The following is a 22468-nucleotide window of genomic DNA, read 5'->3' as shown; positions in this document are numbered from 1 at the left end:
GCAGATAGTGTACAAAGATACAGAAGTGAATATATATATATATATATGTCATTCAACATTTACAGCCTATCTGAAAACATTAGTAAAAGGGAAACATTCCTGCTAAAAATTAATCAAACTGAAAACTATCAAAGTCTATAAACATAAGTTTTAAGAATAATGGTGCTGGGTAAAATCCAGCAACGGCTATGAGTGGAGACCTCATATATTTYGCATTCTTAAATGTTTCTGGACAGACTTTGAATTAGCAGATAATATGTTCAACCTGAACATACATTTCTAACAGTTCTTCAAGTACTTCAGTACTTCCTTTGATGTCTGTTTAAAATATTTATTTCTGAATGTAAGAATTCATATATCTCATCCAGGAACAGCAAGCCCTTTTTATACTTATGCTTTCACACCTGATCAGAATACTGTAATTTTGCTAGATATTGGAGAGAACCATCAAATAGCTTCCATTTCAGCTCTTGAAGAAAAGCTAATTGAGAAGTCCAAAGACTGTCAATGTCAATGGTTACAACAGGTTCAGAGAAAAAGCATCTCCCTCCACCCAATATTTAGCCAGTTAGAAGACACAGCTTTTCAAAAAGAAAGCGCACTAACGTCTCTACCTTGCCATGTTTACAGTCATTTTGTTTCACTGCAATCTTCGGTTTCACCTGAAATAATGTTGAAACCAAACATTAAGCCAAACAAGTATGGAGCTTTCTGTAGAAAGCTTACTAGACAGCGGGGATGACATTTGCCTCAGTACTGATGACCTGCATAAAATCTACAATGGTGTTAAATGCTTGCTGTGGCACATAGTTCCTGTACTGTCTCCTAAGGCTTACTGTATGCTATATGCAAGGTTTTCCAGTTTAAACTCTAGTGTTACAAATGTGAGACATGTCTTATTATTTAATTATTGTTTATTCATTGATTCCTACAAGGGTGTTGCATTTTGGTGTTATAACGCTTTAAAGAAAACTGCACAGAAAAAAAGCAGAATAAACCACATTATTTCAAGTTAGACCTTTTTGTTCAAGTCTTTGGTTGCTTATTTTAAATTTAAATTTAAGTTTCTTTATTTTAAAAAGAATAACTTTAAACCATTTTCTTCCTCCTGAAAAGACCGTTTTTCTATTTTAAGGCTTAAACAATCTGTTCCATGCAACACCTGGAAAAATGTGGCATATAGCTGAAAAACATCCTTTCACTATAATTCCTAGAAAAAATGTGAGACATAACTTTTGTATTCACTTTAACAAAGAGTTAATTTAAACATAGTGTTGATCTGTCCTCCAAGTAATACTGAACAATCAGAATTCATCACGCTGCCTATTATAGATGAAATGCCATTAGTTTTGTTGTTATAATGAAGTATATAAAACACATCAGAGTAGAAAATAGCATCTGATAAAACTGAAATGGTATCTTACATAAAAAACACTTTTCTCCTCTTTAAACTTGGATCAGACCTGCACCAATGAACACTGACTAAATACTGCACCACGGTTCTGACAATCCACGGTTTTGACAATCCACTCTCAAAGGTTCACTGACCCAAAGAGATATGATCAGGGGTTATATTATTCAGCCGCATGTCTTAATGAGAAACTTTCTCATTCCCATACCCACAACCACCAACAGGTTCACTCACAGACACACCTTTCTATGCATCATCCAGGCAGGTCAATGGATCGTGCAGATGGTCTGAGCATACCAATGGAAAGAAACTTAGTGCCCTAAGTTTCAACATGGATATGTTCTTTGTCTATATGCAACCGCTTCTAAAGAAGCTACGGAGCCATAATTAGCGTACATCATGTCTCTGTCAGCAGAGCTAATCAGGCTCAAAAATCCCAAGTGTCTCCACTCCAGCGCAGTCCTGCTTCTTGCTTTGGAATTTTCAAGCTCTTTTTTGCTAATTGCTTACGCTGCTGTCAGACTTCCTGGCACCACGGAAAGCTTCCTGCTTGTGTGTGGAAATAGCAGGGGAGACTTTCCCTCTGGAAATGACCTTTCCTCTCAGCTATGAATCTCACTACAGCTATGGACTCTTCTGAAGACATCAGTTGATACTGACCATACAGACCACCTTCAAGCTAGAGCATGGCCAAGTGCTATACACTCAATTGAATTCTCATTGCATTTAGGGGGAAATTCCCAGGCTATGTCTATACAGTAAGGTCAACAGCTGTTTAAAAGTGAAGTATTCTAAGTGTCGGGACTAGTACCACACTGGCAGCTGCCAGCACACCGGTAGCTCAGGCTCAAAGCATCCAAATTATGATTACAAACAGCAAAGGTTATGTGATCTCCTGGTGAGTTGCAGTTGGCTCAAATCTACCTGCACCTGATCAGATCAGACCGCATGATTGACAGCTTGGGGTCACGTTAACAGCCTCAAGCTTTCTTCATTGAGAGCATCTCCCAGAGTCAGACCTAAGTCTGCATCTGAGCACACACCTATTGTAAACAGTGTGGATGATGGGCAAGTCTGGAGCTGAGAACAGGCTTAAGAGTTATTATTCAATTATCTTGACGAGGCATTTACTCAGACTTCAGAATCTATATCCTATTCACTGAATATCTGTTCAGTTCTATACGTGATGTTGACAATATTTTGAGTCATAGATTAGATAAGACCCAACTGTTTTAAGAAACTATCTAACTAGCAACTCTCTTGTTATGGCTAGCTGTCTGTTGGGCTTCTCTCTAACTTGCATTTCTAGGACCAATGATAAAATATTCTTCATTACAGGTCTGGCCTTTCAGCTTGCTCTCTTTGGTAGTTGGACACTGTCATAATTTGTCGGCTTCAGCACAATTTTTCACTGAAGTCATTTTAAAGAGTACATAACTGTTTCACATTATGAAATAAGAGTGTGCTTGTAGGAGGGTGCTTCATGTTATTAAAATTCACACCAAAATATACATTACTATACAGTGAGTGTCATGAGCACAAAATTGTAACAGATAAGAACTAAATAATATTTAATAACTCTTTAAAGGAATAGCACAATACCTTATCATAACATATTGTGATAACATGGTATTATTTTTACTTTGTAGTTATTTTTCAACCAGTTAATTCAAAAAAATCAGAGTTTCACAAGTTGCTTTCAGCTTGGAAAAAAATAAAGAAATAATAATATTTTTGTTGAATTAATAGATCAGAAGGATGATATATCAAATTGCTACACCAAGAAAACATACCTTTAACATCTGTCTCTAAACACCAGAAATTACTTTTTTACAGTTAAATTGACACTATAAATGCAAACCTTAAATAGATTTATACATTATAAGATTAATAAAGAGGTAGAAAATAATAAAAAAACCCTTTTCCATATTTTACTAGAGAATTTAGTTTAAAAACATCAAAGAAAAGATTTGTTATGTAGAAGTAAGGCGCTGCACTATATCCTCATTCAATTTTTAAGTTAAAAAACAAAAAACAACCCAGCAATCTCCCTTCTTTATTGAAAGGTCACTGTAATGCAATAGGACACAGTAAGCAATTGTGAAATTAAGCCCTCCAGAACCTGGTTGCAACTCTGGAATGTGACCATTGTTGTGCAATGGAGTTTGTCATCATCATATGAAAAAGCCATTGGGAAATAAATCTTTTGTTTACCTGTTCATTGCAGATAACTATCGACTGATTCACATTCTATAGTATTTTTCTAAGGTCTAAAACAGTACTTGAAGTACAAATGCTTCATGATTTTTTTCTTCAAACAACTCTATTTAAGCATTTTGGAATAATCTTCCTACATCCTACATGCAGAATGTTTACTATCTTTTCTTTTGTTCCTCTTTAATAAAAGGGCATGTCAAAAGGGTCACAGCTTCTTAAAAGCTTCTCAGTTCTTGCTATCTATTTTTACCTGTTACAAAAAACACAGTAATGGTGCTGGCTATCCAGTGCCATATTAATCATGTTGAAATAGAGGCTTGACTTCTGATCAGGAACAAGCACTAAAGCAAACGAACTCACATGTAGAGGCATCTGTATATGTAGAAGTATGAGCTCGTTTTTCTAATTATGCTCCTCATTCTCTGGAATACTGAGGCATCCAAGGGCGCATGTACATAGGTAGGTGGAAACAGAGCTCTTTGGCCCATTCCCTTGGGTGGACAGACAGAAAGTAGCATTGATTCCCAATCTGCATAGCCACATTTGCATGGCAGTGAACTGGCTAGATGTAGAGACAACGCAGGCAGAGAACTCAGCTATGTCTGCACTTGTCTGTAGACACTCCTCCTGAGCTGCAGACTTTCCATGATACACAGAGGGCAACATAATAAACATGATAACCAAGTTTCTCAATCAAGGGGCTAAAGGGAGACTCCAAGCTTATTTAGAAACCAAAAATAAGACTCCATATTTAGATGCGGATTTAGGACCCTAACTTTATAATGTGCAGTRTTGATGGAGAAAGTTAACTTTCAGTTTTTGAAATTTCTCAATTGTTACAGCTAGCCAGCTATTTCTGAAATACACAAGCTAGTGAAACCTTAAAGTAGGAGTTAATGAACAGCATCTCTTTTCACTCCCTTCTTCTTTGGTGACTTGACTCTCCCAAGAGTAATGGATTTCATTACAGAAGATCTTTTCAATTGCTAATATCTGAACAGTCTCTGGTCTCTAGTAATTATCAATCTCAAGGCGATTTGTCCACTAATACTTTATAAAAACACCTGCCACTGTAAATTAAAAAGGCTTGCCATAGATTTTAAGATGTGTGGGGGAAAAAATGGAAACAGATAATTCTGAAAGAATAACATCTTTTGAAAAAGAAAATAAATTGGCAGCTGTTTAGAAATGAGCAATTTAACATACAGTCTCTTATTTTCAACAGGTGACAGTGATTAACAGTCAGTCCAATGATGCTACTGGATCCTGTACGACTATGCTTGTGAATCAACCTCAAAGAAACTGCAGCAGAAATGACTGCTTATAAGATTAAAGGCTCACAGGAGAAACCCTTAGTCCATGAGGTTGGTTCTATAAGGGCACAGTCACATAACAAATAGTATAACAGACAATATTTTTTCTGGCCACCTGTAGCTCATATTTTGCAAGTACTACATTTTATGCTTTGTAATAACCATATTATTCATAGCTCATGGAGAATTAGGAATTATATTCTAAGCATCTCATCCATTACATATGAATAAGGGATCCTCAGGTTAGATGTACCCAATAAGATCAATTTGAATGGCAAGAAAAAGAGCATTCCTTCTGCTGTTGAAAGCAGTGCTGAAACTTAACATATCCACAGAACACGTTTTGTTAGTGCAAAATTCCTAGCACTCTTCCATCGCCATCTCGCAGACATATTGGTTCCTATACTGTACCTGAAACACACTTGAAGATCCAGGAGAAGAATGCAACAAGGTGGGAGTCCTCATTGTCTGCAGTGGTTAAATGGGTATGGATTCTTTCAGCACTGTGCATATGGTTTACAACTTTATATAACGTGCTCTGCTGTTCTATCGTGAAAATATTACCGAAAACCATTTTGATTTCATAACTGGAACAGAAAATGATTTGAGAACTGAAAGCTTTCATTTGTCATTTTAGGATGCACATGCATGCAGGATGTTGGTTTCAGTTCAACAGTGTATTTCTTATGTATTTATGGAAAACAGTTCATACTTTGTAATAGAGTTCACACAGTGCTAGACTATCTTGCTCCTGTGTGCTTAACCTAGAGCCCAGCACATGATCTTCTGAAATGTGCTAGAGAGAAAGACTCCACATTACTGCCCTATCCATACTCTATCTGTCAATATGTGTGAGCGTGTACACACAAACATACACATGTGCAGGGAATAATTTGCTACAGTTTAATGGAGACAGTATTTATGTGTTGTGTACAGAGATGCCCAAGAGATAGCACGCCTTAGGCAGCTCCAATCTTTCTGATGATCCTYGGAGCAGAAAAACCTCCTACACAGAGCTGTCTTTAAAAGGCACAGTCTTACCCTTAATATAAATTCTCATGTCTATATTCTGCATAACATGTCTAGAGGTGTGGCTGAGGTACAACCTATTCAGTAGCTTTGAAGAGATTGCTAAAGAGCATATAACTTGAGTAACTACTGAAACCTTTTCAATAACAACGATTTGGGGGGGGCACTGTCAAAGAGGTAACACAGAAGAAAATCAAAAGCTTTACAGTGTTTAATATAGCACAATCATTTCTTATTTTAGGTTTAAGAAAATAACAYGGTATCATTTTTAGCATGATTAACGTTAGGCATGGTAATGAAAAAAAGACTTTAACCTTATTTCAGTTAAATTTACCGGAAAACAAGTTTTAAACAGAGGAATTCTCTTCAGTGCAGTTATGTCTGTACTATTATTCACAATTCTGTGCTATTTTCATCATTTGTAGTTCAAGGAAGAGTCAGACAACAAGCTTTTTAATTGTATCCAGATATATGGGATTTTACTTCTGTAGATGTTTTGATCTTACTTCATTAGTATTTTAATTTGATTTCTGGTACCTCCTTAAAACACATGCAAAAGATTATATGCTGATAGCATAAGGTTTTGCTTCAAAGAATTTTTTCTTTACAAAAACATAGTAATAATTAAAGAATGTGGAAAATTTTGTGGAAAATGYTTAAAAATGTTAAGATTTTGTTATCTGTTGTTCTAAGAAGTGACTTTTAGTTAGCAATGACGTTTAGTTGGAAACAAAATTTTAGCATACTGAAGAGTGATATTTGGCGCTGCCAGTGTATTTCAGGATATCATCACATGGTTGCCTCAGCAAGTTGCTTTTGGTTTCAGCCCTCTCTCATTACCCCTATCCATCTGACTGAAATCAGCTGATCCTTTATAGGCATTCCCACAGTCAGCCAGCCAGCTACTCACTGTCAGATACCAACAACCATATTTAGGGTGTGCCTTTTAAATACCGAGGCCAACAGGAATACAGTTGACTCTTTCTGTCTGCCCCTTAGAGTTGACTAACTTCCCATCAAAAAACTTTAGCCAATCAAAGAGAAAATGTTTTCAAGCTACGGTCTCAGTATTCCAAATTCACATGAGCCTTAACTGCAAATGTAAATAAATAAGAAAAGAGATGTTAAAATGTTTAAAGTATATGTTACATAATCTGTATAAAGTGTAATTAACTTTTAACATCCATGCAATCATTTTGTTATTGCAGCTAAAAAATAATTCTCAGAATCCAGCTCTTCCAGAATCTCCAAGAAAAATACTCTTTGTTTCACCATTTTCTGATTCATTCGACTTTGGAAGCAAAATAAACACACTGCTGTGTTTAATATTGTTGCACAAGAGAATTCACAAGAATGAAATGTGTTCAAAGTTCCTAGAAAAAAATGTAGCAATGCAGGCTGCCAACTTGTTCAATGTCAAGCTCTAGGCAGTATAGCAGGACTAGCAGTAAATGACTCATAGTGAGTCACGCTTTAGCTATTTTTGCTTTTAAAGTACTGCCAGGCGCTGTGTTAATATTCAACCCAGAGTAAATTTAGCAATGCAAGAAAACAAGTGTTTCCATGGTTGCTCCTTCACAATGTTTATGGTATATACACAGCCATTAGGCACAGGAATTAAGCCAAAGAAAGAATATGGAAATGTTCCTCTTTCATTTACAACTGAATTTTGCTACATTGGGTTTCATGAGTCACTCAGCTACTAGTTTTTCCAACTCTAACAAAAATGTAAAGCAATAGCTAGCACACCACCAACAGTACTGTTAGTGGTCAGTAGTCACTACTTTCCTCCAAACCATTGCTTCTGCAGTAATACAACTGACATGGAAGCATACTGGCACACCAAAAAGCAAATGTAAATGAACTAAATAGTTTAGCAGGAAAATTAAGTCACATGAATTTTTCAGGACGAAAGAAGACAGACATGAAGGTCCCACTAGTGAAACTAAGTATATCAACCATGRGTAACACGCTCTGTGCCACTTCTGAGGAGGAACTGGCAGGGAGGAAGGCTGAAGAGGAGTACTGAAGGGAGGAAGGAGGTTGGGAACCTCTGTGGCGTCATGTGAAAAGGGAAAGCAGCTGCAGAAAAACCAGGAAGGATGCTGATTCAACCTGGGGAGCAGTTTGGTAAAATGAGGGAAGTGGTAAAGGGAGTACGGCAGAGCTGGAAAATATCTGTCCATGACATAGCCACAGTGCAACAAAACCTATATGAAGGTACAATTTCACAGAACTATCTGCATAGTGGTGTTTTCTTAGGTTAGCAGATATTTGTGGAATATGAGCCCAACTATGTAGACATCTGTTGAAGTACATGGTATAACAAAATTCTGTTTGAGAGGAGGAAGGCAGAATTTATCTGGGTTGTAGGAGAAAAAAAACAAAAAAAACAAAACAATGGATGCTGAAACAAATGGTAGGTAAATAGCTTACTTTGCCCACACTAATAATAGAGTTGCTAAATGATTACATATGATTGCTTGTTAAACTTTTTTGCTCATATTTTAATACAGTGATTTATTCATTATACTTAAATTGCAGTAATTACTATTTTTATTGTAGAGGCTGATAAAGCAATCAGGCGGCTTTTACTTTTTTCCCCTCAAAGAAAACTCTTTAGCTTTTCTGCATGAAGCCTTGCATGCAGCAATACGCAGATGCATAGAGTTTTCTTCCTGTTTTCCTATCTGATTATAAACTAGTCACTTAGTTTACACTGGAAATTTATAGACAGATCCCAATGAACAGCCTTCCTGGAAAGACTTCTCTTGATTTCAGTAAGTCTTGGATTGACCCATAAACTTTCAAATAGGGAGCAAGGGAGTACACTTAAGTCTGGGCCAAATCCAAAGAACTGAAGCAAACTACAGACACTGAAGTCCAAAGTGATGATTAAAAAAAAAAAAAAAATCCTGTTTAGTGGCCTCCTAACCCTGAAGGCATCTGGTAAGCTCCTCCCAGGTTCTCTAGGGATCTGAATTTCTGACTTCTGTACTTGCCCAGAGCTGCCCCAGCCTGAGTAATGAGGAATAGCAGATCTTTGTCCTGCGACCTTTTTGGCTCTTGAAAGCAAGCAAAGCTCCATCCAAGTGGAGGAAGAGAAGGCAGTAATGGATATGTAGAGAACCCAGTTTCTCCATGCCTTGCTGGGTGAGCTAACTACTAGAATACAGAGTCATGCACCCTTTCATTTGCATTCTTTTTAGCCCCTTTACATTCCTGGCTGTGCATAGTGCAGATTGTGCTTCAACTAAAGCAATGAAGAGTGCCCTCTACAGACTAGCCTAGAGCCGAGGGGTTGGTTAAAAACATAAGAATGGCTATATCATACCAGACTTAAGGTCCATCTCATCCAGCAGTCTTTCTCTGATGATGCATAACAGCAAATCCCTAGGGGAGGGTTAAGACAGGGAAAGCCTACAGTGATGTTTTCCTAGTAGGCTTGCCCAGCCTCCACTAATCTGTTCAGGGGCATTTGGAGGAGCCAGAAGTGGCATGTTCAGGTTTAACAGCCCCTGGGGGATTTTTCGTACATACATATGCGTGAATGTATTTGTCACGCTTTCTGGGCAACTGCTGTAGACACACAATGCTATCATAGAAAACGTAAGCACTCCCACCACCTCTCCACTAATTGTTTCATATTTGCAAGTGTTAGGTGACTTCTCTCCCTCATAAGGTATTTTTGGTGCCTGCTGGAACACCTGTTAAGTGACTTTGCTTTTAATCCTGTGATCACTCACAGCATGTCTGGTAGCATAACAAATCTGCATCCATATTTGAAATGACAAGACATGATAAACCTTATCACACTTGTAAAGTCAGATATAGCATCTCAGATGAGAGCTAATAACAGCTGAAAGATGACAACTTACACCATTTCTCAGATGTAACTGAACATCTGAATGCTCCAAGCCTGTTCTAGAGTAAACAAAAATGGCACTGAAGATGGTTTGATCTCCTTGACTTTGCGCTAAAGCTGACTGAAAGCAACGTATCTTAAGTTACTCCTAAGAGACAGTATAAGCAATTACCACTTCAGCTCCTAGATAACATCAGTAATTGTGTGAGTGCCTGCAATTCCCAAATCCACAGATTAGAGCCATGGTCCATTTCCTCTCCATATATATAATGCGAGCACGTGTGCTCAGCCTCACAGTTAAAGTCCTGATCCACCCCCTTTATTGTGTTACATTATACTCGGCACGTTTTTAGCCATCTTATGCAATACAGCGATTGACATACAGATGTAAAACACATTATGCTGACAGAACAGATTCTTCACTGAGCAAAGTTGCTCACACAGATGTACCACAACCCTCCTCATAGGAGCCAAGGCACTTAACTCTGGGCTCTGGCACCCAATCTGAGGTCCACAAACCTAAAAGGTGTTTTTTTCAGTCCTTAAGCACTTTAGTTCTCTCCCTGCATTTCAGCTGACCTTATTTAACAAGTTTGGGGTAGTGTGAAGAAGAGCTCCAGTGCATTTAATGGCATAAAATTCAAGTTGGAAAGAAATTATGCTTTACTGAGAGGTTACTCATGCCTAAGGCTTTCAAGAAAGAAATCAAACACTAATATCAAAAATTATAAGCAACCAACACACATGAACCTCTGAGAAGGAATTAGAGAATATTTATTGATCTTGCTGCACATTTCGAGTTTGCACGCTACAGTATGTTACAGGTATAAATCAGGGAAATTCCACTGACTTCAGAGGCTGCACTGGTGCTTATCAAATAAAGATCCAGCTCAACACGCATTTGTTGAATAACCTGCAGCTCTTCTGAAAGACACGCTGAAGAGCTACATGGCAAGTAGTGTCAGGAACTATAAAAATACCAAGTGTTTTCCTTTCTCCAAACTAGAGTTCTCTGAAGTTACTATATAGTGCGATATGCACTGATGGATTATTTTGTCAGCAGTATCTCAGATCTACTTCCCTGTTCTTCCTTAAATGCTTTGTGTTGGTACTCAATCCAAATGCTTTACTGCAGTAGAATTTCTTTTGATCCCTTTGCATACTGGTGCTACAAAGTCCCACATATAAATGACTAAAATGAACATATGGCAAGGGTAAAAGAAGCTACTATCCTTCCAGGAGTAAGAGAAATACTCAAATAGCAGAGAAAATGAATAAATAAAACAAAGTTCACTAAGTTTAAAGCTCCACTGAGCTTTATTTTCCTCCTTCCTCCTCAACATTCTAACTTCAAAAAGAAAATGTATCTAGTGAGTAACCATAAGACTGTGATGCTCTCCCTTTTCTCCTTCTTTGCCCCCTTCTCCTTGGACTGCTTTTCACCTGCTTTCCTGTGATCACACTTGAAATTTAAGCTGTAAGCTTAAATCCCGGCACAGGAACGGAATTCCTCCATTCGCTATTTCTGCAAATTTATCTAAACGACATGTGAAAGACAACGGCAAGTACTGAGCTGGCAGAGGCAGTCCATGCATTTCCACTGCTTAAATTTTAACAAGAAAAATAATACACATTATGGCAGCATCAAAGAACCCTAACTGTCCAAAAAGGTAAGTGAATGAAAAATTCCAGTGAAAGCACATTTTGTTACCAGAAATCACATTTTCCATAGGGTATATTCTATCTATTGAAGTCTTCAGAATTCTACATGCACTTTGGCATCTATTTCTGTGCTTCTTACTCATCTGAAATTTATAAAACTTTTCCACTGAGTTCAAATACAGTCACAAGACATGCAATTTAATAATTTTCCAAGTTGCACAAATGGATTACTATACAGTCAAGAAATATGGGAACTGACTGAACTGAACTGAAAACCATTGAGGGAGAGGATCTACATAAACTAGGGTGCAGTGTTGGCGCAAGAACAAATATGAAGAATTCGGCCATCAATTTGCTTAGTCTGAAAATTACTCACCATCTGAGCAAGGTTCTAAGGTTTTTCAGTAATCTTCCAACAGAAGTAGATGGGGCAAAAAGTTAATATATTTTAAGATGGAATTTTATTACATGATTGATTGCAATGAGGTGATCAATTAGGTGACTGACTGCAACATCAGGGGAACAGAATCAGCATCCACAAGGTCCCTTCCTGTTTGTGTTCCTACAAATAGTAAAAAAGACATGCCAGCAGCCATCAAAGTGCTCAGGTAAGAGAGAACTATCCCATGACAGTAACAATAAATTACCCAAAGGATTATCCCTAAGTGTATAATAATAATAATAAAAGTTATTTCTATGCAACAAACCATGAGCTTTCTTGATTTTATACATTCAGTGCTGATCTGAAAACCCTGGAAGCTGGGCTGATATGAAAACAGGAATTATAGCTTGCAAAAAGTTTTGCACCGGAATGAAATGCAGGTCTTTCAAAAATACATAGATATATAGACCAGATGAGAGACAGAAAAAGAGATAAAGAGAGACTACCATTAAGTATTCACTGATTGGAAGGGCAGATATTTATAACAAGAGAGACCTAGATCTGATACTCTTTCTGATTTAGATTCCTCCCTCATTTGAGTGCCTTTACCATAGGGCTAAAAGGTCAATGTCTCTCAATATTTTCTTCTGCAGTTGTTTCTATTTTTATATGCAATTAAATACACACTGAACAGAAATAGATGGAGACTGATTCCACAGCCTACAGGTTAATCACCTAGTAGGCCCAGATTCAGTCCAGGTCTGAATTAAAAACTGCTGAAACTAGAATCTAGGTCTCCTATATTCTGGGTAACTCCCAATGGAGAAGGGCTGTTTGAGGTGGTGGGTTGATTTCTCTTCCATTTTAACCACAAATTCCACTTCAGACCCTTAAATCCCAGAGCAATAAACCTCTGCAGAAAGTTCTTGTTCCGATAAATTGTATTTTTCAAAGGCAATCATTTCATCAAAAAAACATGACCAGATCCACTGGCAACTGACATTCTCTGTTAATCCACTAACAAGATTAATGTTAACACAAGCTTCTGTCTCTTTTCCTATAAACATAGCTAATTTTTGACCTGGAAAAATTGTCCCAGATTGCAAGACAAGAGTTCTGAACCTGTCATTCATCCTAGATTTGGTCTTTATTTATTTTTTTTTAAACAAATTAGCAAGGATACTTTGGTGGTAATTATGCAGTTTGGATATTCATCTTCAGTATTTGTATAGCTCCCATTGCTGTAATATTTGAGCATCTCGTAATCTAGCTTGTTTCTCTTCCCAACAACTCTGTGAAATAGAGGGTTTATATGTGAGATATATCCATCATCAATTTTGCTCACTCCATTTCACCCTTAGGCACTGGTCTAATCTTTCAAAATTAAAGGTGGGTTAGTTCTAGCCACACTAGTTCCTTCCAGAGAATATCCAGGCACAACAGTCCCAGAAGGACAACACCATGCCAAGTGTCTCCCTCTCTGCCCAGGCAGTCCTCTAACCCTAACCAAAAAATCTGGCCTCATTCACACAAATGCCTCTACACATCTTCATGTCACTCCTCAGGGGCTACAATTTGCTCCCTCAGCATCATACTATAAAAATGACACTCTGGCAGGCTAAATACAGCTATGTTATTATTTCAGGTTCTCTGAACTGAAAAAAATCACAAAAAGCAGTAACGATGTTTTAGGGCCATAGGAGTGCCACATGAGACACAAGGCAACGGAGCGCTGCGCAGCGCAGAGTGAATGTGGCTACATTGCTCCTCAGGATATCAGCCCTGGGCAGCATGGACACGAGCCAACCCACATTCACTGGTCCCTCCCTGCACGGTCCGCAATGACAATATACACACAGCCAAACCCAAACCCAGACCTAAGGCTCAGACCCACAGAGATGCCAGGCAGCTGACTCCCAGTGAGATCTTGTCCAGTCTGAACCCAAACGACTTGATCTAGGTAATAACGAGAAGACTGTAACAAAGCAAAGAACTAAACCCAGGTCTCCTGAACTGCAAGCTGCCTTTCTAAGTCCTAGACTGTCTTTCATTTCTTTAATAATCAAAAGGCTATATATAAAGAATTTTACTTAAATGAAAAGTGCATCTCTCACACATACCACTGAACTGTCGTAATAATATCCATTCCAATCCCATTTTCAATAACTAAGAATTTTCCGYTTTTGGGCTGAAGTTGTTTCCCCATGACCAGACCCAATAAAATGATTTAAATGATTATTTTATATTAAAAATAATAAGAAAAATACATTGGTCTTATTTTTCAGCTGTTCCTCGCCTACACAGCTAAGAATAAAGATGAAAAATAGACTAAGTAGTTAGGAACTACTGAAGAGAAATGCAGACCAACAAATGAGTTATGCGACTTTGCACAAATCACTTCAACTGTTTACTCAAGTTTCACCTCTGTTAGATGGTGAGGAATAAAATTACATTGCCTACCCCAGTACAATGTTGTGAGGATTAATTGGATGATACTTGTCAAGCATTATACTACACAGTGTCATGTTGCAGCTTGATTTCGTATCCTATTAAAAGCAAATCAAAGACTTCAGTCTTTCCTGGAGTCTCCAATAGATTGTTTTATGAATTTAAAGAGAATTCCTTCCATTGTATTATTTTTCTACCCAAAACTGCATCTGAAACAACATTTTTTTACACCATTATCCCCTGGAAAATGCATGGTTTTAAAATACATGTATCACACAGCAGTGCATGATGGTGTCTACTTGAACGTCAGATATTACATTTAAAATTTCCTTTGAAAATATATGCTTATTGATATTGGTGAATCTGCCTTAGCAAAATGTTCGATCGTGATATATACTTTTCCCTTTCAAAACTCCTGCAGTATGTTTTTGTCAGTGGAGAGGGCAAGGAAGTTCACTACAACTGCAGTGTTGCTACTTTCCAAACAACATTATAATGACTGTTTTCCTATGACAAAAAGTTGCCAAAACCAATACTGCATCTCAAAATGATTGTTTCCTATCAGCAAAGTACTATCTTTCTTCACTTTGCCAAATTCACTCCTTAAATTGCTTGGCATAACCAGCAGTATTGTAATTCACTCAAATCTTAGTACTTTCTGCAAAAAGACTACTGGAATTTGTTTCTGTTGGGCGTACGCACGGAACGGAGTTATCAAGGATTCCAAAGTGCATGTTATCAGCTACTATAAAAGAGCTATGAAACATGTCATCTTTTGTGCACTAAATGTGAAACTAAATAACCTTCAATAAATACAACAGTGGTAGCTAGGGTCATAGGAGCAGAGATTATAGCTTCTGATTAGTTCTTTTCTTTTCACAGAGTATTAGAAACTTAAACTGCTACCTACAGATTAAAGACAGCTCTTATTTTCATTTCATGAAGGCACAATTCTCATACCCTGTGCCAAAAGATGCCTTTGATATATCTACTGGCATGAAATAAAAAGAGTAATACAACGGGTATTACAACATTAAACAGAAGGTGGGATTTTAAATTTATAGGAGATACAAAATGCAAAGCTACAATTCCTACAGTAATCATGACTTAGTCCCTATGGGCTCGGTCCTGCAAGGTTCTGCACTGAGGTTACAATCCAATAAGGAAGTGCAACGTTCCAGCAATTTCACTGATTTCAAAGGATTTACTCATGCAGATTAATTTAAGCAGCTTGCTTAAACATTTGACTTAATAGATCTCTAAGCACTTTGCAGATCTGGGACCCTTATGCATAAGGGGAGCACCAGTCATGTAGAGTTAAGGTCACAAAAAGTTTTCCTCATAAACCACATTTGCAATCTTTTAGAACTTTCTGATACTACCATATTTAGTGAATATCCCTAAAAAGTGTTTAAACATTTGAAAAAAGATAAYGTAGTCATTCTGGGGTACAAGAAAAGGTAAAAACTTTTTAAAAAAGAAATAAATGAAACTTCCTTTTTAACACTTACATTCTAAGCAGTTTTGAGTAGACAGATGAAACTTTTTTCCATTAAAAATAAGAAGTGGGCAGTTAGGAACAGGATGCAGAATAGTTCTGAAAATGTGGCTTCAGTAAAAATCACCAGTTGTTCACATAAAAACCTGACAGTGTTTTGAAACATACCATCAGAAGTGGAGATTTTGCATCATTTTGCACACACTCCTAAATTAGCTGCATAATAAAGGCTTAGAGATCAAGGGAAAACGCCTGCCAACTGTATGAAAGACAAGGAGAAAGCAAACTGCTCTGAGACACACTGTTATTCTTACTGCCATGAAGAAACGCACTTTCCCAACTTCAGTTCTGCATTTTGGTAGCTGCAGAAGGTCCAAGCTAAGAAGGACTCTTCTCTGCAGAACCGCCTAGAGAAGAGGAAGAACTGAAGGCAATGCAGTGCCTTTCTCCTCCCCAAATATGCAGCGCATATTACCTGTCACGTGACAGGGAACAACCATGCAGCTCCCTTTTCAGCACTGTGGCAGCAACTATCGAGAATCACAGAATCACAGAATCGCTGAGGTTGGAAGGGACCTCTGGAGATCATCTAGTCCAACCCCCCTGCTCAAGCAGGGTCACCTAGAGCACRTTGCACAGGATTGCATCCAGGCGGGTTTTGAATATCTCCAGAGAAGGAGACTCCACCACCTCTCTGGGCAACCTGTTCCAGTGCTCTGTCACCCTCACAGTGAAAAAGTTTTTCCTCATGTTCAGATGGAAGCGTCTGTGTTTCAGTTTGTGCCCGTTGCCTCGCGTCCTGTCGCTCGGCACCACTGAAAAGAGTCTGGTCCCATCCTCTCGACACCCTCCCTTCAGATACTTGTACACGTTGATAAGATCTCCTCTCAGCCTTCTCTTCTCCAAGCTAAACAGGCCAAGCTCTCTCAGCCTTTCCTCATAAATCTTGAGAATTTCAAGAACAAGAGAGATTGTTAAAATAAGGTTAAATTTAATTGCTTTACACTCTGCACTGTACCTAAGAAATCTTGTATCAAGAAGATTTTTCTCCTTCAAATCCTAGTTAATTTCTAAGTAGCAGGACAATGTGAGAATATAACATTTCCTTGTTCAGCTATTCTAAAATACAAATGCCAAACCTGCATAAAAGACATGTAATGATTAATGGTAACTCAACATGGCAAAGCAATCATTCTAGCATCTACCTCATCTGCTTCTTTGAAATGGGAAAGGCTGGGATAAAGGAAAAACCAAGAAAGCTCATCTGAGAAAACCTGGCTGGAGTTTTATGTTTTTATATGTTATCTGAGTTAGCAATAAAAGCAAATCCCAGGAAAGAGCTAAAAATTGGACCATAAAGTCGATGTCCATGCACAGTGCAAAACTCCTGGCCTGTTTTAAGCAAAGTTGTGCCAAAAACTGGCAGCACTAATATTCGAAAAGAAAATATTAAACAGGTAGCTGCTGATAGTTATTAATATACATAAGTCACAAAAAGTAGTTTCAAAACGTGTCCCAGAATTTGCAGACACTTTACAATATGATGTATTATGGGAGCTGTATTATTGGAATCATGATGATGAAGCCACAATCTCATACAGGAGAAGCTACAGAATACACATACAACTTGACTTGAGCATGATTGCTGAATACTTAACTGAGTGACCTTAACGCTCCCTTTCCTAAAGGGAACAAAATGTACACATGGTGGATTATGAGGTAAATCATCAGTTTATCGAAACTAGTGGATGTCTTCTACAGTTTCCATGAATCTTCAGTCCAGCTGGTATTACAGCTCAGAACCTCCTCCCTCTGAGCCCCACATTCACTCCTTCTTTACAGTAACACTGTCTTCTACTTGCCTTACACAGTATTTTAGATAATACTGACAGTGTTCAATTCCACATCACAGCATATTAATCTACTAAGTAGAGCCCAAGAGCCAAGAAGAGGCTACTTTCAAGATCAGGGCTTTATTGTACTAGATGGGAGTACACGTGTCGGTTTAGCCTGTCTCAAAGATGTTAAAATCAGAGGCCCTGATCCTACAAAAACATGGGCATCTATAATTTTTAAGTTTGTGAATAAATTTTTTATATTCAAAATTGTGCTTACAATTTGGGGGCTTTTTTAAAGGCTAGTCACGAGTGGGGAAGCCAGACAAAAGGGAGAGGGAGGTTGAGGGTAATGGCAAGGAGATCACATTACTACACAGAACAGAGAGACTGGTTGCAGGTCACTATATCATACGGAAGCAGATTTATGTACGCGAGTGTAAACAGACTCCACTGATCTTCAGTCAGCCATTATTACTCAAGAAGCCTTCCTGGTAAAACAGCATTTTGAAGAGGGAACTCAAGTAGGAAAGTGCCCTTACAGGGGATCAGTGGATTAGTTAGCCAGAAAAGACAGCACTGATACATATTTGAGGCAGTACAATGGTGCTTGCTTTAGGAAATTTAGCTTTGAATTTTCCATCTCTTGTCTATCTGTGGACCTGAGGTGGCATTTAGTTTACCATTTCAAAAGAGAGTGGGCTGAAACAAATTGTTTACTTGAACACACGATCATTAAATTGCATCCAAGATTGTTTGTTAAAGTTCAACTAACAATTTTCCATTCAATCTTTTGAATTGCATTAAATGCTGCAATAGGGGCAAACGTGACAGATTTACTACATCAAAGACGTTATGAATTCTGCTAATCCTAAACTGACCTGGCTGATCAATAGTCCATGCGCCGGGCAAAGCAGTCGATCAGACATCATTGTGCATATCCTGTTGACCACAGTCTGACCTCTATGCACAACCAAAACAAAAGTCCAAATGGTCAAATTGGTCCAAATAAGACAAACCTCAATTTCAGGCAGTAGTAGTAGAATGATGTCTTTTTTTTTTTTTTTTAAGAGCAATTCTTATTGAGCTTAATTAATTTGGGGGATTTTCAACAGTTCTGCCAGCTAGAACTCAGTCACACAGCCTGAGCTGAATATATTGCTAGGGCATACACCCCTTCCTCAGGCAATTACAGGGTGGAAAGTAAATCCAAAGTCAGTTATCAAGATTTTATCTTCTCAGTTACAAACACCTGGAAATTACGAATTACAACATAATGGTGGGGCAGTAATAATTTTATGATTATGTAGGGAGTGAAAATTACACTGTTTTGTGGTCTGCAACTTGGTATGTTCATTCTTACAGTAATGCCAAGAGCTCTGTTAAACTCAGAGATCAGTGCTAATACTCAAATCCCAAATCTTAAAAACCATAAAGATGGGAAACAAATGTATTAAGCCCTGAAGCTCTAGTCCTAGCAAGTCTTGAGATATCAGATCTAAAATTCACCTTGTCAAGTATGTCCTCACACTTCATAAATCTCTCTAGGGAAGCAATCCAAAGTCCAGTGAAGTCAGCGGGAAAAATCTTTCCGCTAGTTTCAGTTGGTTTTGGATTGGACTCCAAAAAAACAAAACTCAAGGAGAGCTACAGGARAGCATCCAGAATTTCAGTTTCCAATGGTATAAATCATTAATCTATGACTCCTGAAGTTCCTGAGATACCAGTTTATGTTGAAATCAAAATGCAGGGTGGGAGGGAATAGGTACAGGGGTCAAGGGACAGCAAGCAAAATAATATGATTTCAAAACATAATCATGATTGGGGAAGAACAGCACAAATAGTGTTAGAGCCCATAAACTTTCCCAGCAACAGTAATCAGAGTGATTTTTTTAATAGCTGCTATGTGTGCAGGGCAATAAAAATACACTATTTTGTTGTGTTGCATAAGTACTAGAACTGCTAACTCTCCAACTTTTCTGGTAATTCAAGCACAAATAGCTTAAACTTTTAACACCTGGTGAATCAACATGAATTAAGGAAAACRGATTTTAGTATGTTGCAGTGTTATATGGTGCGTGCATAGAAGCTGTAAACCTGAGAACATACACAGTAAGCATTTTCCAACAATATAGTTCTACGATTAAAGCAAAGGTCTTCTTAGAGTTGCAACACATCCTAAGTTGTGAAACAGGAGCAATTTGTTCAAGTGACAAATGAAAACAGCTTACCTAATCCTTTTAGAAGATCCTATCAATTAAGAAAAAAAAAGTCACTTCAAATGAAAAAGCCCACCTTACAAAAAAAAGATGTAAAGCAAGATTTTAACAATATTTGTATTCAGACAAGGCAAGAACTGTGGGAACCTATATAAAACCACCAAGGTAACTGCACTGGATTTTTTCTACACATGTATCAATTTAAATAAGTTTTGAAATAGGAACACTCACCTCTGTTYGAGCCATAATTGGCAGTTCTGTATTTTAGTACATTTAGTATATATGTTACCATTTAGCACTCAAAAAATCATTTTTTTAAATTAAGACTTACATTGTTTTCTCATTTCTTTAAGCTGATCCTTAAAATATATATATTTTTCATTCCTTTGCAAATCGGCGTCACTGTTCTTGCTCTCCAATGCAGTAAATTTTTCTTTTACTAAATACTGCAAATCTGGTATATTTTCTGGTTTATCCCGTTTCATCTGTAAGGAACAAGAATGAAATATTTTTACTCATTATGAGACATGCTGTAAAACAAAGCAAAAGGTGTCAAGAAAATATTCAGGAGCATAAACTCAGTTTCTTTTGACTCCACTTAGGTCTTCTGCTCTGAAACCATAACCTCTAGGTAATTATTTATTTCAGCAAAAGTAACTATTAAAATCTAGAGATTAATTTCACCTAGTTGCTGTATATGGGGTATTCTTTACACTAACAATAGGGAAAATTGAATCTCTGCAGTCAAATTTACTTCTCTGAGTGGTTAAGGTCAAAATGTTAACAACAAACAGCGTAACACTGAACATGAATGAAACCAAAGAATATGACTCTGTCCCAAAGAGTAGGGATGACTGCAAAACAAAAATAACATTTCGTAAGAGTTTTCAAAAAACACTGCTCTCTCATCATTTTTCCATCAGCTTTTCAGAAGTTTATAATCTATCTGCATGACTGCTGAGACGACACCAGCAAATGCAGTACAGATAGCTAATATGAAAGGAAACAGCCTCAATGTATTTGTGCTATGAGAACAACAAGCAATATGTTCTACAGGCAGGCAAAGACACAGTTTCTTTAAAAGCACTTGTTTACACTAATTGTATCTGGGATGACTGAAGAATAAATGACTGGAAATAACAGGGAAGTCACCACATTGGCAATATTAAGCTATTCCAAGAATGTGAAAAGTATTTGGGGAACTCAAAAACCAATAATTAGATTTTTCCTTCTGTTTCTCAAAGCAACAGTAAATTCTAGGGAACTGCACCTTTGACAGGCATTCGTAAGAACTAGCTGTTACAGGTATTGGGCTGGGGACTGTTATGCAACAACAGCCAGGAACAGCACAAACCCGGGAAGAAGCTGGCACCTGTCAAATCCTTACTGCTAAGTGTTTTCTGAACCAGACAAAGGTTGTTTCTAATCTAGCCTATCCCAAACATATGGCAAAACATGCAAGTCTGAAAAAGAAGGAGGAAAGCACCATTTGTGCTGAGCCACTTCTTCCCTACCACACATACTAAATTCTGCCACTCACCAGCCCACCATGTTACTCATTGAGAAAGACAGCAAAAGGGAGCCTACTACAAGAAAAGGGTCCATCCCATCAAATCAGTTATGGGTTCCAGAGGTTACAAAGAAGCTGCAAATCCTACGGAATATTTTTTATTTAAGAAGCTAAAGAAAAAGCAAATCTTTGCATAAAAATAGACTTTGGGAATATATAAAATGTTACACAGCCAAGAAAGCTTTATTGTCTTTTTAATCAGAGCAAAGCAATCCATTGAACTATTATTCCTTTCAAGAGTAAAGCCAATTTGGCACATTTACTTTAGATAGGTGCAAGTTGTGGCAAGAAGAAAAGTAAGAGAAAACCCATGTATAGCCAGGTGATAGCACGTAGATTTTGTAAGCACCTGGAGACAAAAGATCAGCTACCACAACATCCAAAAAGGGATGGGATAAAGGGAGTGCCCAGGAATACCTAGCTACCAAAGGAGCACAGCGACTACGAGGCACAGCAGGAGGTTTACAGGAAGCAGTGAAGACCAACAGCAGATCATCACAGATGCCCAGTCTGCTGCACAAAGCCAAGCAGCAACTTCTAGTCTTCATATTATGAAACCTGACAAATGGAGCAAAGTAACACAGACATCCTGGCCTGGGGCAATGGGGGCAATCATATGCACTCAAATGATTTGTTTGTCAGCTCAGCACCACTGCAGACTGCTCCAGAAGAGGGCCTGTCACAGGAACAACGTTGTTCTACGCTCAGCCATAGAAAAATCCTGGCCGTCAGCTGCATGCAAGCACAGGAAAACAGTTACTAAATCAAAATCCGTTTCAAACCCAACATGTGAGAACATAGTGATTTGGACAAGAGGTGGTGCACGCATACTCCATTCTGCAACAACTCCCTCGGACTGTTTTTACAGACATTCTCTCCCTGACATAAAAATAATGTCCAAATGCAAAACCACACTCTCAAGTACAGTGCAAATAACAACTAATCACTAAGACTTGTCCTCATCAAGAGTAAGAGTGCTCTGGCCAGATACCATATACAAGATCCAGTCATGTACAAGA

The 22468-nt window shown here is 37.9% G+C and overlaps 1 protein-coding gene across 2 annotated transcripts in view; it reads right to left on the bottom strand.

The window, feature by feature from the left end:
- NSMCE2 (NSE2 (MMS21) homolog, SMC5-SMC6 complex SUMO ligase) overlaps positions 1-22468 on the bottom strand; it is a 135112-nt gene that overhangs the window by 55002 nt on the left and 57642 nt on the right. For both annotated transcript variants that reach the window (XM_026079925.1, XM_026079927.1), the window contains one exon: positions 20211-20364. In XM_026079925.1, coding sequence (XP_025935710.1) covers positions 20211-20364 — 154 coding nt within the window. The remainder of the gene's footprint in view (positions 1-20210; positions 20365-22468) is intronic.

This window comes from Apteryx rowi, unplaced genomic scaffold, assembly GCF_003343035.1.
Source record: "Apteryx rowi isolate R43461 unplaced genomic scaffold, aptRow1 scaffold_505, whole genome shotgun sequence".
In the NCBI taxonomy this organism is placed as follows: domain Eukaryota; kingdom Metazoa; phylum Chordata; class Aves; order Apterygiformes; family Apterygidae; genus Apteryx; species Apteryx rowi.
The sequence above is the reverse complement of the archived record's forward strand: the minus strand, read 5'-3'. Positions and strand labels throughout refer to the sequence as shown.